This window comes from Macaca mulatta, chromosome 18 (genome assembly GCF_049350105.2).
Source record: "Macaca mulatta isolate MMU2019108-1 chromosome 18, T2T-MMU8v2.0, whole genome shotgun sequence".
NCBI lineage: Eukaryota > Metazoa > Chordata > Mammalia > Primates > Cercopithecidae > Macaca > Macaca mulatta.
This window is the reverse complement of record NC_133423.1, coordinates 55,794,824-55,812,664: the sequence shown is the minus strand read 5'-3', so window position 1 is coordinate 55,812,664 and position 17,841 is coordinate 55,794,824. Positions and strand designations below refer to the sequence as shown.

At 46.6% G+C, this 17,841-nt stretch overlaps 1 protein-coding gene across 8 annotated transcripts in view; it reads left to right on the top strand.

The window, feature by feature from the left end:
- The window catches only part of FHOD3 (formin homology 2 domain containing 3), a 488,002-nt gene that overhangs the window by 426,893 nt on the left and 43,268 nt on the right, over nt 1-17,841 (top strand). For all 8 annotated transcript variants that reach the window (NM_001194349.3, XM_001106633.5, XM_077974668.1 and 5 more), the window contains 2 exon segments: nt 753-1,636; nt 14,260-14,418. In NM_001194349.3, coding sequence (NP_001181278.2) covers nt 753-1,636; nt 14,260-14,418 — 1,043 coding nt within the window.

Genomic DNA, 17,841 nt, shown 5'->3' with positions numbered 1-17,841 from the left:
AAGCAGTCACAGGAGGGAGACTGTGTTCTAAGGGTCAGTGCAGGTGGGAGAGTAGAGGTGGAAGGGAGGCTCTGGAAGATTCCTTCTGGCTTCATCTGTTAAGTCCGTGAACTTGGAGGCAAGGTTATCTCTAAGGATGAGATGGGGCAGAAGGTTAGAGAAGAGAGGGCTATGGAAAGTCACCTTGGAGAGGAGTGAGTGAGATTGTCAGGCAGCATTCAGTCCCCTGGAGACTAGGGACCGTGATAAGGAATGAACCTAAAGAGTGACCAGTGGCACAGTTTGTGTGTTTTTGAGGCACTTTGAGCTGCACTAGTGTAGACTTGGAGTTGGGGAGAGAAGCAGAGGTCATCTTCCAGGCTCTCCAACACCTGCTGGGGCCAGGGAGTGGCTTCTTGCCTCCCTATCTCAAGTTAGGGCAGAGGCTCCTTAGTTACCTGTGGCTGAGTGGGTCCTGACCTGTTGCCTTGGGTGGGCAGGAAAAAGGAGGAAAATTTCTCCCGTGAGCCCAGGTAGGAGCCAGCAGCATCATGCCTGGAAGAGTCTTGGGTCCTCGTGTGGGTCTTTGGGACTGTAAAGCAGCATGTCTTCTTGCCCAAGAGCATCTTGTTGGTCATGGCTTTGACTGTTCGTGCAGTGTCTTCTCTGAAGTTACTCCCATGTGTCAAGCTCACTTATTGTCTAATCGGTTTTCTCATGGAAGCGAGGCCCCCCTTGCCCCTTTCTCATTTTTCTCTCCCGTGTACTTTCAGGTTTGTGGCCCGCAGGTGTCCAGGATGCAGGTGTAAATGGACAGTGTGGCGACATCCTCACCAACAAACGGTTCATGCTTGACATGCTGTATGCCCATAACAGGAAGACTCCGGGTGATGAGGAGAAGGGAGATGGGGAGGCCGGGAGGACCCAGCAGGAGGCAGAGGCGGTAGCCAGCCTTGCTACCAGAATATCTACCCTGCAGGCCAACTCTCAGACCCAGGATGAGAGCGTCAGGAGGGTGGACGTCGGCTGTTTGGACAATCGGGGCAGTGTGAAAGCATTTGCTGAGAAATTCAACAGTGGGGACCTGGGGAGAGGTTCCGTCTCCCCTGATGCTGAGCCCAATGACAAGGTCCCAGAAACAGTGCTGGTGCAGCCAAAGACAGAGTCTGATTACATCTGGGACCAACTCATGGCCAATCCAAGAGAACTCAGAATCCAAGACATGGATTTCACTGACCTGGGGGAGGAGGATGACATTGACGTCCTAGATGTGGACCTAGGTCACAGGGAGGCCCCTGGGCCACCTCCCCCACCCCCACCCACCTTTCTGGGTTTGCCACCCCCACCCCCACCACCCCTGTTGGACAGCATCCCTCCCCCTCCTGTCCCCGGTAATTTATTGGCTCCTCCTCCTCCAGTGTTCAACGCTCCTCAGGGCTTAGGGTGGTCCCAGGTACCCAGGGGTCAGCCCACATTCACTAAGAAAAAGAAAACCATCCGTTTGTTCTGGAATGAAGTTCGGCCTTTTGACTGGCCATGTAAAAACAACCGACGCTGCAGAGAATTCCTGTGGTCAAAACTGGAACCCATTAAGGTGGACACTTCCAGACTGGAGCACCTGTTTGAGTCTAAATCCAAGGAACTATCTGTCTCAAAGGTACTGCTAGTCTTCAGCATGCTTCTTGATTGGAAGTTGGGTAGGGCTGATGAGATTTGTTCTGTATAAAATACTATTTTGCATTGCTTTTGCTATTTGGTAAAAAGTCCATTGCTATAAAAATCTGATCTTTAATATAGTGTTCCTTCTGCCACATGCTAGGTGTAGGCTACATGAGTCAGAGACCCTTATTAGCTAACATGGTCACCAGCTTACTTATATTAGGCAAAGGAACTTTCAAAGAACCAGATAGCCCTGAGGAAAAGACAAAAATGGTCAACTAAGGAATGTCAGCATAGCCCAATAGCAGATGTTGATGTTAACTAGAGAAAGTGGACTTGCTGACTCACCAAACACGGGCTATGCTTATTTAATCTTACCTTCATTGATTATGACTGATAGTAGTAGTTTGAACTTTATCTGTAACCACCCAATAAGCTCAAAGGCAATAATCCAACTGACATTTCTTTGACTTGGCCCCTGATCAAGCCAGCATTCTGCAGCTATCTAGTTTTCCAGGAGCTGTATATTTGGCATCCTGTCAATATTACACATGCATCTAGATTTAATATTTTGGATAAATGTTTGAGAATCCTATAGGCACTGCCACTGTGATAGTAACAAAGATGTTATACCACTTTTATCAATGGGAAACACTGTACATAGTTACTGGGCACCAAAGGTTAAGTCATGGTTAATTTACACGATAAACTGCAAGATATTGGATCACAGATTTTATATCTAATGATTCCCTATATTAGTAGAGTCTCCTTCGCATATCTTAACTGACTTTTAAAAACCCATTCTGGGTATTTTCCTGTTTTAAAACAGGTTTAAGTCTATCTCCTCTTTTCAGGTACTAGGGGTAGGAGAAAGCACTTTGTAAAGTATAATTTAGAATAAACATGCAAGAGATTATAATCATGAATTAATTTTAACTCCCTGTGTTGCTGCATGCATGTATCTTTTTGGGTGAGTATGAAACTGTCTGAGTCAGGTTCCCAGCCCTGCCAGTTGAACACCAATTCTGTATCAAAAATTACATGCAGGATCCTTGGAACGAGTGAGCCCTTCAGATGAGGAGCACAGTGACAGAGTTAGCGCCTGTCACTGCTGTGGGATGCTGACAGGCCAGCCAGGGGAGCTGTAGTTGGTCAGTTTCCTTTCAAAGTGTGCTGGCATTCTTAAGCTGCTTGCTGCCCTTCACTGGTTGGCATTTACCCCGGTGTGTGTTTCTCAGTGACCACATGAGTCTAAATCATTTCCAGCCTCAGGAATCTCCTCAAATCAGAATTACAGTTTTCTCATTTACAAATCTACACTGTTAGGATCCAGTGTAAAAAATCATGCCCAATCAGTCCTGTCCTTCAGTTGAAAGTAGACCCAGCTTTTTTTTTTTTTTTTTTTTTTTTTTTTGAGACGGAGTCTCGCTCTGTCGCCCAGGCTGGAGTACAGTGGCCGGATCTCAGCTCACTGCAAGCTCCGCCTCCCGGGTTTATGCCATTCTCCTGCCTCAGCCTCCCGATTAGCTGGGACTACAGGCGCCCGCCACCACGCCCGGCTAGTTTTTTGTATTTTTTTTTAGTAGAGACGGGGTTTCACCATGTTAGCCAGGATGGTCTCGATCTCCTGACCTCGTGATCCGCCCGTCTTGGCCTCCCAAAGTGCTGGGATTATAGGCTTGAGCCACCGCGCCCGGCCTAGACCCAGCTTTTGTCCCCTCCAGAAAATAACACCTAAGAAAGGGTTGCCAGACACCCACTTTTGGTGTATGTGTGTCCTGACTTCCTAGGACTGGTACCAAGAGGTGCCGAGCACATGCCCCATTCCAATTCTTTTTTTGTTTTGGTTTGTTTTGTTTGTTTGAGGCAGAGTCTTGCTCTGTTGCCCAGGATGGAGTGCAGTGGTGTGATCTTGGCTCACTGCAACTTCCACCTCCCAGGTTCAAGAGATTCTCCTGCCTCTGCCTCCTGAGTAGCAGGGATTACAGGTGCCCACTGCTATGCCCAGTTAATTTTTGTATTTTTAGTAGAGATGGGGTTTCACCATGTTGGCCAGGCTGGTCTCAAACTTTAAACCTCAGGTGATCCACCTGCCTTGGCCTCCCCAAGTGCTGGGATAACAGGAGTGAGCCACTGTGCCCAGCCTCCCCCTTCCAATTCTTATAGGCAGCCTGACATTTAGGAGAAGACCAGTTGCGATTAACACAGCAGTCTGTGGTTGCTAGAAGTTACCCATGACCTGACTTACTGACACCACCCTCCAACCCACTGACCTAACTGGACAGAATACTCCTCCTCTCCCTCCTCCTCCTCCCTCTCCTCCTCTTCCTCCCCTTGTTGCCCACTTGGCTGGCTGCACCTCTAGGCTTCTTGTGGTTCCCTGTCAGGTTGCTGGGCAGGGGCTGCCCCTTGACTCAGTATTGGGAGGAATAAAATGGAATAAAAGTACGGAGATGAAGGCACTCCTAGCTTCATTTTTACAAAATTATAAGTTTCCTCAAGTAGGCCCAAAATGAATGCTTCACCTACCTCCCCCCTTCTCTTGGTCCCACTGCAGCCAATTTGGTCGGTGATAATATTCTAGCCTCTGCCGTCTCAGCCCAAAGTTGCGTGATTGCCTGAAGCAGGTAGTGACCTCTAGAACAATGTGTTGCCTAGCTAATAGACAAATGTTTGTATAGTTTTTATCAAGTAGGAGTATAAGAAGAAAGTGATATATTAAATGAAAAGTTTACCAAACTGATTCCAGAATGTTCTATAATGAGACCCCAAAACCCCTACCTTTGTTTTTGGGATAGGAAATGTGAACAGGAGCTAGTTTACAAAATGTTACAAAAGTTAAGAATGCAAGTTAGGATTAAACACATCACTGTGTTTGGCCATGATGGGTGGCTCATGCTGGTAATTCCAGCACTTTAGGAGGCCAAGGTAGGTAGATGGCTTGAGCTCAGGAGACCAGCCTGGACAACATGGTGAAACCCCATCTCTACTATATATATATATATACGTGTATACACACACACACACACACACACACACACACAGCAGGCATGGCAGTACATGCCTGTAGTCCCAGCTACTTGGGAGGATGAGATGGGAAGATCGCCTGAGCCTGGGAAGGTCAAGGCTGCATTGAGCTGTGATCACACCACTGCACTCCAATCTGGGTGACAGAGCAAGACTCTGTCTCAAAAATACAAAAACAACAACAAAAAACCCCACATTACATTGGGGAGTTGAATCCATTTTGCATATGTTACTACTACAGATATAACCAATCTCATTTCTGTTTCTAATCCTTGACTGTGGTTTTCATAAATCACAATGTAAACAGCCACTTCTGATTTCTGGCTCCAAAATTTTTAAATTAAGTACAATAAATAAAATGCAACAAAAATAGAGTGAAATAGACTTCACAAGACAGCACAAAACAAAGCGAATTCGTTTTAGGTTTCATCAAAAAATCTAATATTAGACTAGAGTTATTGGGCGTGGCTGTGACTAAGTCACCCAAAAACAAAGATTCCTGAGCCAGATCTAAGGCTGGGGTGACCACCTAATGAAAAAAATGATAAGACTGAAAAGATGCACTTTTTAATTTTCTTTCAAAATAGTTTCTGGAATTGGATCAATTGTTCTCTATCAGCTGGAATTATATGGTGTTTTAATAAGACGAATCATATTGTGTTTTATGGTGAAAGGTAGAAATCCTGTGCTGAATTTCATTATGTTCTGACTGCTGGTCTAAGATGTGGTGAGCCCCATAGGCGATAAGGTGACCTTGGAAAAAGATGTCAGAGCAGAAAGCCCTGGGACTTTCTTGGGCTTGACATCACCCTGGGGGGCCCCAGGAAAGTGACTTTCCAACCCTTGTACCTAACCAGGGGCAGCAAAATCCCTCTTGCTCTCAAAGGGCAGCTTCTATGCCCCAAGTTACAGCCAGACCAAAACAGACATGGAGTGGGACTCAGTTTCCACTTTGGGGACCTGATGTTGTCTTACTCTCTTGCATTCATTAGGTTTATCACAGGGAGGGAGTCCAGAATGTATCTGGAGATGTTTATTTACCTTGAAGTTTCTAAATCTATTTGAACTGCTAACAGCAACTTTTAAAGAAAAATTAGGTCAGGTTGGGCCTTGGCCTGGGTTATTTTTCTTATTTTTATTTCTTAGAGACAAGGTGTCACTCTGTCACCTAGACTGGAGTGCAGTGGCACAATCATAGCTCACTATAGTCTCAAACTCCTGGGCTCAAACGATCCTCCCACCTCAGTTTCCCAAGTATATTTTTAAAAGCTCCTCAGGGATTCTCAAGTACAACCAAGGTTGTGAGCCACTGATTTCTGGTGAAAAATGAGGCACTGAAGGAGCACTGTGTTCCCCACCACCACTCTCCACGTTGACACTCCCTGACCCTTTTGATTTTCCTGAGAGTACATAGAAATCTTCCTATGCTATATTCAAGTTCAGGACATAATAGGTTATTTAACATTACCCTCAGAAATCTGAATTCTACCTAGAATCTCTGAACACAGCTCTGGGACTTCAGCAGGGCGCTCATACATCCTTGTGTGCCCAGACAGTCCTGGTGTGTGCCTGCTGATCCTATAGGATGTGGTGAATCCTATAGGAGAATAAAATAACCCCAGAGAAAGATGTCAGGGCCAAAAGTCCCTGGAGGGCATGGAGACTCCCTTCTATTCTCCTGGGTCTCTGGATTAGGATAACAAATAAACTGAATTCATGCAGGAAGTCTGTTTCTGTTGACCTCTACTCTAGACAACCCAAAGGGCACATATGAGAAATTAATACTCTTTCCTTAACAATAAGGCAAACCTTACCTGGCAAGACATTTTATTTCTAAGGATTCCTCCACCTTTGCTTGGGCTTAGTTTTTGTTTTTGTTTTTCATTTTAGAGTGTATGTGTTGGTGGGGGTGTAGATGGGGGGCGGTTTGCCTTAATGCTTTCCTATACCCCTCCCTGTCTCCCTTGTTTCAAGACTTCAGGAAAATTCCATAGTTGTCACATCTTTGTGACATCTATGTCATTGCATCCTTGTAACTGTCACTTTCTCAACAGACAGTTTTGAAAATATCCTGTGGTGTCACTCTTTTGGCAGGGGGCGAGGAGGAATGATTTACCATTTCTAGAACTTCTGCCTCTCTGAGCCCAACCCAGGGTCTCCAACAGTGATGCAGAGAAACATTTGCAAAGGTCTGTCGCCTTTCATGGAAGCGCTCTCAGACTCACCAGCACTCCCCAAACCTCCTGCAGTTCTTTTAATAAACCATGTCCTCAGCCCAGTGTCTATTGTCAATTGCAGCGCCTTCTGGGATGACATGTTCTATGTTAAACATCCACTTTTTAAATATTGCATCCTCTGTTATAGTAAAATACTCTTTAAAACTGCAAAGGGACAATGTGATGTGGCAACATTTCAGGAAGCCTTAAGCTTAATGAATACTATTAACGATTTAAATTTTTCTTTCCATTTTTTTTCCTAACTGCTACCTGAATCCTCACTCTTCTTTTTCCAAAATGGAATGTCTGTGAGGGGGAAGTTAGATCTTTTTCTTTCCCAGGATGCCGACTGAAACCAGGTTGTGGTCACTCTTGTATGATGGTCACTCTTTTCCAATAACCATTCCGAATTGAGTTTGAGTCTTTACTTGCAGATTCTTAAATACTTTTCCTTGGAGGCAATACTTTGTTCTATCTGAAAGCCTGACTTGGGCATCTCCTCCGCATGGGCATTTTGCCATCCTTCTCTGCATCAAGGATTGGTGTCTCACCAAGGATCCACCTGGGTGGACTTGTGGCTCTGCAGTGCTTATATCCAGGCGAGCCTAAATATCTGGCTTAGCGGTTCTAGAAAATATTCCTATTACCATGTGTGACTTTGTGCCTCATGGAGTGGCTGAGTTTGCAGGGTCCTACCTCCTGGGGCTGCTGGTTCTAGAAAGCGGACTCCCAACCCAGGCAGCGGCTCACCAGCTGAATCTGGGGCTGCCGAGAACAGGCATAGCCCTTCCCCGAAGCTTTGGCAGTTGACAGTCGCTACCTCCCCTTCTCAGGAATCCTGTGACCCTTCCAGCCTTGAGTGCTGTCTGTTTGAAGCCTCATCCTAGAGGGGCTCACCTGCATCTTCCTAGAAGCTGGATCCTCTCCCTGAGTTGCCTTAATGACCGCCCCCCCACTCCCTTTGAGTTTCCTGGTGGCCTAGACAGCCTTTCTTTCCACAAAGGGTAACCTCTGCCTCTCCCTCATCTTGGCTGTGCACACCCCTGCTCCCTCTCCCTGCACTGTTCTTAGCCAAGTCAAAAACAAAAGCAAATAAAAGCCTTACACGGCATTCATCCAGAGACTGTCTTTCCTCCAGGCGAGACGGGCTACTATGGGCATGTTGGAGGCTCCCGGTAGTTGGAGCTCTGAAGGAGGAGCTCTGCCATGGGAGCTCAGCTTAACTCGGCTTTCTGGAACCAAAACAGAACCTGGCTGCTTCCCAGGCTTCCCCCTACTTCCTTAAAGAAGCAAGTTCCTCTCTTTCCTTGAGCACTTCTGAACGTATTTGGGAAAGCAGCATGTTCAGAGACAGCCCTGCCATGGTTTCCCGCCCACTGTCTCATGTCTGCCTTTTTGCTGACCACCCAAAGATAGTTGTTCCTGTTTTCACGTCCAGCCAACCCCTAGTCTAGCATCCTGTACCTGGAGCCTGGGCTCAGGCACCTCCTTCCATCATCACTTCCTCCCTGATAGTTCTTGGAACTTGCTGAGGAAGAGGGCAGAGCTTTGGCTAGTTGTTCTTTTATCAACAAACTAAGACAAAACCCCCAAGGTCCTGTTGCTCCAGAACTGACCATGGGTGTTGGGGGCATCCTGGCCCTCCACAGGTATGCATTTTTTGTTAGTCTGCATGGAAATGTTCCCACTTGAGAACCAGGCACCTAACAGCAGGCACTCAGGAAATACCTGTTTAAGGAAATGGATTATATATCAAAGAGAGGCAATAAATATAGGGAAGCTTACACAGTCAATCAGAAAGAGACAGACCATCAGGGACTGGGCTTGTTTCTCAGCCTCTTCTGCACCTGTGCAGGGTTCAGCATCATGGACCATCACTGAGAATGTCTTGAGACTCCAGGCAGCAGGGTGCTGTCATACCCTAGTTAGCAAGGTGATCTCCTGGCTAAGGTGTACTCATGCCGTGCTAACACTTGGCTGTTCCCACACCAGCCTGGGTTCCTGCTTTCTCTTGGCCATTTCCCTTCCCAAGAAGGACCATGTCAGTCAATCCAGCCTGTCACAAGGTTCACTTGCCATATCAGTTTGTTTGGCTTAAAGTTAGTTTTTCTGATTCCATATTAAAAATGGATCTTTTTATGTTAGATTCTGGGTCACTAATCTTAGTGTCTTTGTTAGAGTGTCCTGGACCATTCTATAAGAGCTTTTTCTGTACTATTATTCTATTCTGTTCTATTATTCCAACTATTCTGGGGCCAGTGCTACACAGCTGATAGCTGATTGGGTAGATATTATGTATAACTCTACATTTTAAGAACATGTTTGACACTTTCATACAATATTGTTTCATGTTCACTTTAGACATTTTTTTCTAATTCCAAAAACAAATCTTATGGGAATTTTGATAGGTTTACATATATGCAAAATAAACGTAATATATCTACTGGACAGCCAATATATGTATTACTTCTATATATATTTATGTTTTATATATAAATATACATGTTACATATATAAATATATATAATTAGATAAGAGATAACTAAAGCACACTTATGATATTGAAACTTCCTATCTAGGAACTTGAATTTTCTCATTTATCCAAGTCTTCTTTTATTACTCTCAAGAAAATGTTGGCATTTTCTTCAGATAGAAGATACAAGAGGGTTTTTGCTTTGTTTCCTTGTTTGGGTATTTTTGGGGGGTGTCTGGTTTCTTATCAATTGCAGAACAACTTTCTGATTTCCTGCTTAGAAGCATTGCTTCCTCTCCTGTTCCTGATACCTGTCTGACCTCTGCCCCATCACAGCTCACTCTCTCCTTCTAGATGCTGTCCCCTTCAAGAAGGACATTTACATTTTCTAACCTTCACAAGGACCACTATTCTCTGACCTCTGCTTTATATCCCCTGCCCATCAATGACCAATTTCCTTATTTTCAAATTTTAAATCATGGGCAAACTGTGGCTTACTGGCCAAAGAAATGCAGTAAGCAAAAGTGCCTCTTTTTTTCTTTTTCTTTTTCTTTTTTTTTTTTTGAGATGGTGTCTCCCTCTCTCACCAGGCTGGAGTGCAGTGGTGTGATGTCTGCTCACTGCAACCTCCACCTCCCGGGTTCAAGTGATTCTCCTGCCTCAGCCTCCCGAGTAGCTGGGACTACAGGCACGTGCCACCGCACCCACCTAATTTTTGTATTTTTATTTTTATTTATTTTTTTATTATTATTATTTTTTTTGAGACTGAGTCTGGCTCTGTCGCACAGGCTGGAGTGCAGTGGCTGGATCTCAGCTCACTGCAAACTCCGCCTCCCGGGTTCCCGCCATTCTCCTGCCTCAGCCTCCGGAGTAGCTGGGACCACAGGCGCCCGCCACCTCACCCGGCTAGTTTTTTTTTGTATTTTTTAGTAGAGACGGGTTTTCACCGTGTTAGCCAGGATGGTCTCGATCTCCTGACCTTGTGATCCGCCCGTCTCAGCCTCCCAAAGTGCTGGGATTACAGGCTTGAGCCACCGCGCCCGGCAATTTTTGTATTTTTAGTAGAGACAGGGTTTCGCCATGTTGGCCAGAATGGTCTCAATCTCTTGACCTTGTGATCTGCCCACCTTGGCCTCCCAAAGCGCTGGGATTACAGGCTTGAGCCACTGTGCCTGGCCAGAAAAGTTCCTTTTAGCAAGAGTAGGATGGATGGGTTAGGGAGAGAAGAGACCAGAAGCAGGAGGCGAGTGCTGGGCTGCTCTGAGAAGTGGGGTTCTGGGTGGTCAGGCCCAGGGTGGAGAGGTGGGAATGGAGAAGGACGGATGGTGATGAGACGCTTTGGGAAGGAAGAGTGGACGATAGTTGCTCTGTCATAGGACCATGTGGAGGACCTAGTGAAGTTCACTATTGCTGATTTGAGGCTTTGCCTCAGAAGGACAATTCAAATGGATCAGAATAGATGACTGCCAATCCTTGGACATGGACGTGGGCACAGAGAGCTCTGGCTTGTTCTTGTAGGTGCTGCTTTAGATTACTGTCAGAGGGAAGGAGAGAGTTGAACAGCCCTACCCAACCCACTCCCTCATCTCAGGCAGTACTAACCAGATGACACGTGAGTGTTTAGTAGCATCTGGTGGAGGTTTATTGTGATTATAAAGAACAGCACTTAAAGCACCTTTTTGCTAGAAAAGCACTTAAAGCACCTTTTTGCTAGAAAAAATCTAGAGTTTGCATAATTCCATTTCAGGTATTTCCTTAATGCTTATTCTTTCCTTCATGATATGGGTGGAAGTGCTCTGCAAATGTGCAGAATCTTCTGTGGGGACAGCTCTCCCATGATCTCGGGGTGCTCAGTGGCTCACCCCTCCCTGACTTACAGGGGTGTGTGTGGGCATGTGTGTTGCTGTAAGTTGAGCTCTACTGAGAATGGGGCCAAGGGCATGTCAGGCTCAGGGCCACCACGTAGGTCTGTGTAAATTGCTTGCTACACGTGGACACTGGCTGCCAGGGATGAGGCTGGAATCTGAGTAGTGCTTCTCTCCCAAGCTGTTTGCCATGGGACTGAGTCTCAGGGTGATGGCAAGGGGCTTCATTTTGCATAAAGCCTCTGGGTGAGCTGGCTGGGCCTGCTCTGGCATCTCTCCAGGCTCCTAGAGTGATGGGGACTGTGTGGATGAGGGGTTAAGGGCTACTGGTTCCCAGGGAATCCCTGCTGCCATCCTGTGCTCACAAGACATCTGCCACTGCGTCTCCAGACCCATATCTCCATCCTAGGCAGGAAGAAAGGGGAAGAGCAGAAGGCATGGCCCACCAGGTCTGTTGCTTTTTAATCAGGAAAACAAAAGCCAGAACCAAGTGACGGGGCCAGCTTCAGTCTCAGAGGGTCCAGGGAGGGAACTGATTTAATGGACAAATGTGTCTGAAAAAAAATCAGCCTGAAAAAAACCAGAGTCCTGTTGCTGAGTAGGGAAGAGGTCATGGATTTGGGGTAGGTGCCCAGCAGTGCCCGGAGAAACCCGCCTCCAGCACCACTGTTGGCATTGCTAGTTGTAACATCCTTCTTTGTTGTCTATATTCAACATTTTGTCAAACTTTTCTCATTCCTTTAGCATTCCACACACAGCATAAAATTAGATTTAAAAGCTAAATTGAGAATTTCCGGGGACTCCGGATAAGTTTCTTAGGTTAACTACGTAGAACAGAACACTTTCCCTGAAGAGGGGGGAGGCATGTATATATCCACGTGTCCCTGGGAGCCCAGTGTTCAAAGCTGACAACCCTACCCACAGGAATTGCCCCTCCTGGTCACCAGGACCCAAAGCAGCTGGGAAGTTTTCAGTAGTTGTTGGTTTTTTTGTATTGTGTTTTTGTTATGAAGAAGTTTGAGTTTATTCCCAACTGCATATTTAAGGATCTAACATAGAAATTTAGTAACTAAGTCTGGAAGGTTCCAGGAGGACTTAAGTTGGACTTGAGCCGGTTTCTCCTCGATGCCTCATGGTCCCTGGGGCTACAGCAGACCAGCTTCTCTAGCTGGCTTGGCTGCACCCAGGCCCAGCCAGGGTCCCTGCTTTAGAGAACAAGGTGAGGCTTCAGTGTAGGAGATTGGATGATGAGTGGCAGTCAGTTGCTCAGTGGGAACCTGCCTGCACAGTGTGGTCGGAGCCACTTGGCTGGGTCAGCAGGTCCTCTGGGATGTGGCCCCATCAAACTTCCAGCCTCATCCCTGGCAGTTTTTAACAATCTAGACAAAGCCACCTCTTATCTCCTGAAGGTCTTCTCTCCCCAGACTAGATCCTAGACATTCTTTAGGGCCTAGTCCAAGGGTCAGCCCTTCCAGACCCTGAGCCCCTCCACCACCAGGTGAGTTACAGTTGCTCTGCTGTTGAGCTCCCTCAACAACAGAGGGCGCAGCACACCCCATTACTGTGCTGAATGTGTCTTCAGGAGAGCCACAGTGCCTCATTCATCTTTGTTACTCTAGACTTGTTACATGAGTCAAAATAGCCATCCTCCCAGGTGTGTTTGCCTCAAGGGAAACTTGAGCTAGAGCAGGGAGCTTGTGGAGCCAAGTCTTCTTCCACCTGCCCCCCAGTGCCACCTGCACCCAACTTCCTGAGGGCTGAAGAGGAAAGCTGGGGGCCTTGTGATCACAGCTCTGGCCAGTGACAGGGTTGACTCATCACCCCACACACACTGTCTTAGTTCGCTAAGGCTGCCATAATAAAATACCACACACAGGTGACCTAAAGAGCAGAAATTTATTTCCTACAGTTCTGGAGGCTGGGAACTCCAGATCAAAGTACTGGCCAGTTAGGTTTCTAGTGAGGGTGCTTTTCTTGGCTTGTAAGCAGCCACTTTCTTGCTGTGTCTTCAAGTAGCAGAGGGAGAGAACTAGTAGCACTCTGGTCTTTTCTTATAATGACACCAGTCCCATCATGAGGATCTCACCCTTGTGACCTCATCTAAACCTAAGTAGCTCCAAAGGCCCTACCTCCAAATATCATCACTTTGCATGTTAGGGCTTCAACTTAGGAATTCTGAGGGGACATAAACATTCGGCTTATAACACCTGCTTGCCAGGCTCCCATCTTGTCTAATTCTGGGCTGGCTGCAGAGATGAGTGAAACCTAGGACCTGCCTCTGAGGACCATGCAGGCCAACTGGGAAGCCACATATACCAGGACTTTGAGAATGCTGGGACACTTCTTATTCCCTGCTCCCCTCCTAGGCCTCTAAGCCCGTTCGTCCCCTATTCATCCTAACCAGTGCATGCCCTTTCCTTTCTTTTCCTTGGAAGGCCCCTCTTCATTCATCCACCAGGCAGCTGCACAGAGGCCTAAGTTCACAGGAAAGGTGGAGGTGGTCTGGTATAAGGGACATGGAATGTTTGAATGACAAAGTGAGGGCTTTGAGACAGTATAGCTGTAGATCTGGAGGGGCTGACAGGCCAGTGGTGCTGTATTCTCCTTATTGATCCTCTTCTCAGCATGTAAATCAGCTGTCTCTGGGCACACACCGTATGTATGAAGGCCAACCAAGACATTCTGACACCTCGAAGCCCACAAGAAAGGAACTCTGAAAGGTTTTGATACTGTTTTCACTGCTTCTATGGAAAAACAGATTTTATTTCCTTGCGAAATATCACATTTTCCCAATTGAAGGAAAATCCATTTTATTTTTGTATGTGTCTGACTCTTGAAGTTCTGTTGCTGACCCAGGCTTGGCAGCTTCTCAGAACTAATCCCTGATCCTTTCTGTGCTGAACAGTAGCCAGTCCTCTGAGCCGAACTGGGGCCATTTGTTTTCATCTCTAAATAAGTAGTGAGTTCTTTTAATAATGAAATGCAGAAAGGACCCAAGATGGTGCATTAATCTTGGATTCTTCTTTTTTTTATCACGAAGAAAACTGCTGCAGATGGAAAAAGGCAAGAGATCATTGTTCTGGATTCCAAGAGGAGTAATGCCATCAATATTGGTCTGACGGTGCTGCCCCCTCCAAGGACGATTAAGATCGCCATTTTGAATTTTGATGAGTATGCCTTAAACAAAGAAGGAATCGAGGTGAGGGAAGCTCTATTAAGCATTATTTGTATTTTATCATATACTGCACGTATAATATGCTGCATGTCCACATTTCAAAAGATGTGCCTTTCTGTGCTCAGCTAGACGGTGAATAAGGTTAATCATTCTTACATGTGTTAAACTTTTTGAGGGGAGGGGAAGTCTCACTTTGCCTATGAAGTTCAGCAGTCTTCACTGAGGTTCATTTACCAGTCTCCCTCTGACCACACTCTGCCTGCCTCAGAATGGAAGAAGAGTAGATAAACTCCTTGGGAGGCCACTAGGGTTTTCTTTCCCATGTCATTTTGAACCACATCACATTTAACACTTTCAAAGGCAGGGTTTTCAGAACATGCGCACATCCATGTAAGAGCGTTATCTCTTGGCATTTGTTGGGGTTCAGAGAGACGTGTTTCATTTGATAAGCCAGAGAGCTCAAGCCAGCTGAAGCTTTAGCATTTGTTGATCTGAATGTCACACAGTGGAGCGACATTGGGTGGCGTGGCTGTGGCCACACAGCTGGAGCTGGAGACAGGGTTCGCCTGTGGGGCCTGGGTTTGTGTTCTTCCACAGGCCACGCTCTCCCTCCGCTGTGGGTTGCTGCCAGTTTAGCAGGTTAAATCTCTTATTATAAAAAAAAGAGTGAGCAGAGCCATTGTGTCCCACCCACCAATTGCTACAGAAGGGTGTTATAGCTTGGGGGCCCCCTGGGTCAGAGTGGGGATCTGGGGACACTGCTTTGTGGCATTGAATGGCACCTAACCCATCCTCCTATTGGCAGGGAGCCCCAGACTCCTTTAAAGCCTCTCCGTGACTGGGGTTCATCTTCTTGTTTGAGACACTTGGGCATGGATGGAACCTATGATGCCTGACTCCAGAGAGGGAGAGCAAGCCTTCTACAGAAAAGTTGAGGGTGAGGAAGGGCCTGGGCCTCTGGCCAGAATCACCCATGGCCCTGGGAATGGGAGGGAGCAGTGGGCACACAGTACGCAGAGGGGTCTGCACCCAGCCCACTGGGCATGCCTTCATGCTTTGGAAGGAAGGGACCTTCACAGGAAAAGCCATTACTAGAGGCCTGAACTTCAGGCTCTAGTAAGTGGACCCCCAAATTCATGCCCACCCAGGATGTGACCTTATTTGGAAAAAGGGTCTTGTACATGTAATCAAGTTAAGATGAGGTCATACTGGATTCAGGTGGGCTCTCAATCCAGTGACTGGTATCCTTATAAGAAGAGGGAAGTTTGAATACAGAGAGGAAAGTGCTATTTGAAGACAGAGAACACACAGAGAGAGATACAGAATGCCTTGTGATGACGGAGATGGAAATTACAGTGATGTCTTTAAAAGCCAAAGAATACCAAGGATCGTGGACAACCACCAGCACTGAAAAAAAGCAGAGTTCATCCCCTGGGACCTTCAGAGACAGTATGGTCTCTGACACCTTGATTTTGGACTTCCAGATTCTAGAACTGTGGGAGAATACATTTCTGTTGTTTAAGCCACCCAGTTTGTGATATTTTATTATGGTACCCCTAGAAAACCTATATAAGGCCCAAGCAGCTCTACTCTGAGAAACATACACTCCCTTTTCCAGGAACAAGTACAATAAGGGAAATGCACTTCTTTCCGGGCAGAAGAAGTTGTGCCCTGAGCTCTGGAGCCAGGCCAGGCAGCAAAGCCGGTTAGCATATCCAGGTGTGTTCTCTGTCTTCAAACAGCATTCTCCTCTGTGTTCAAACTTCCTTTTTCTTATAAGGATACCAGTCATTGGATTTAGGGCCCACCCGAATCCAGGAATCCGGCCTATCGAGAGAGTAAGGGCACACGGCAGACCGGAGCAGGGGACATGAAGGAGTGAGTGGGAGATACAGAGTGAGAGACTGAGGCAGTTGCCGGATCACAGGAAGGGGCAGGCCAGGCCTCAGTGTGATGCATCCCACTCTGGGACCCTCCTAGAGGAACAAGGGAGGAGCAGGGTAGTGGCCTGCTGTTGGGTGGACCTGGATGTACCAAGTGCAAAGTGTCTGTCTGCGGGGTCCGACCTGCAGACCCTAACCCAGTGACAGATGAGAGACATACACTGACAGATATTTTGTCTGTCAGTGCGGCTAAGGGGCTTCTGCTCCTGCATCTGCAGCATCCGCCCTGATAAGCTAGTGAAGTTCACATTTATTTAGTACAGATTAAATGACAAAGGTCTTGAGTAAACACCACTAGAGGGAAATTAACACTGCCGACCCCCAGTAGAGAGCAATCATGCACCCGCGGATAATCAAAGGTTAGTCTTAGGACCACATGAGTAAACAAGCTATTTAGATAAACTCCCCAACATTCCCTTGTTATTTGCTCTTTTGGTATCAACTCAAGGTAAAGAGGGTTAGGCTGCTTTCAGTCAAATCTTTTACTAAAGCGATGTAACCCCCCCGGCCTTCCAAGAAGGTTTGCTTCTCTTTCCTATAATATCCTCTTAAAATTTTTCCCACCACCCTGACTGAATCCCACATTTGTCCTCTAGGGGAGACAAGACAGTGGCTCTTGGGCCATCCTATTTACACAACAAGATCCTTTAGAGAGCACAAAAGCTTCAGATTCATACAGAGAGAGGCTACAAAGATAGCCAGAGCCAGCCTGTTAAAAGAATAAAAGGACAACTGACCCTTTAAAAATATTTCTCCTCCTTGTCATGAGAACTTGAAAGTCCCTCAGGAGAAATTTATTCCTTTGATTTTGCCTTTGTTCTTTCCTGAAATGCAACTTTCCCCAGGTGGGGAAAGTTTCAGATACAGTAAGTTACTCAGATTCTAGAATGAACCAAATTATTATTTTTTCTTGTCTGGCTGGTTTCCAGTTGAACACCCTTTTGATCCAGGAAGGAATAATTACAGCTATGATGCTGATGGATATGGTAGTAGCAGCACAGCACCAAATCTGACTTTCATAGGATTTTTACTGTGGGCCAGGCACCAGGTAGGTGCCTGCCACAGATTCTCATCAAAGCTTATGAGGTACATATGCTCCCCAACGTGAAAATGAAGAACGGGAGTCCCAGCATTAGTGTGTGCCCAGGCTCCCAAGCCAGTGTGCCAGAGAGCCGGGGAGCCCGGATGCAAGCTCTGAAGCTTGAATCCAGAATACAGGCTGTGGTTTTGCGGGGTGGCTGGCCCTGAAGGGGCCCTTCAAGCCTGGGTTTGTGTGGCTCAGAGAATAAGAGGGAATCTGAAAGGAGAGGGAGAGACATGTACGCAGCAACGCAGCCCTTTTCACTGTGCTGCCTACATTTGCTACCCAGGAGTGACTGACTTACGGAGCAATTTGAAGTGAGGAGACACGGCCATAGCAAACACTGGTAGCCCTTACTGAGATTTTATTGCATCATGAGTCCTCAGTAAATTCATAGCCACAACAACAGAGAGTTACATTTTT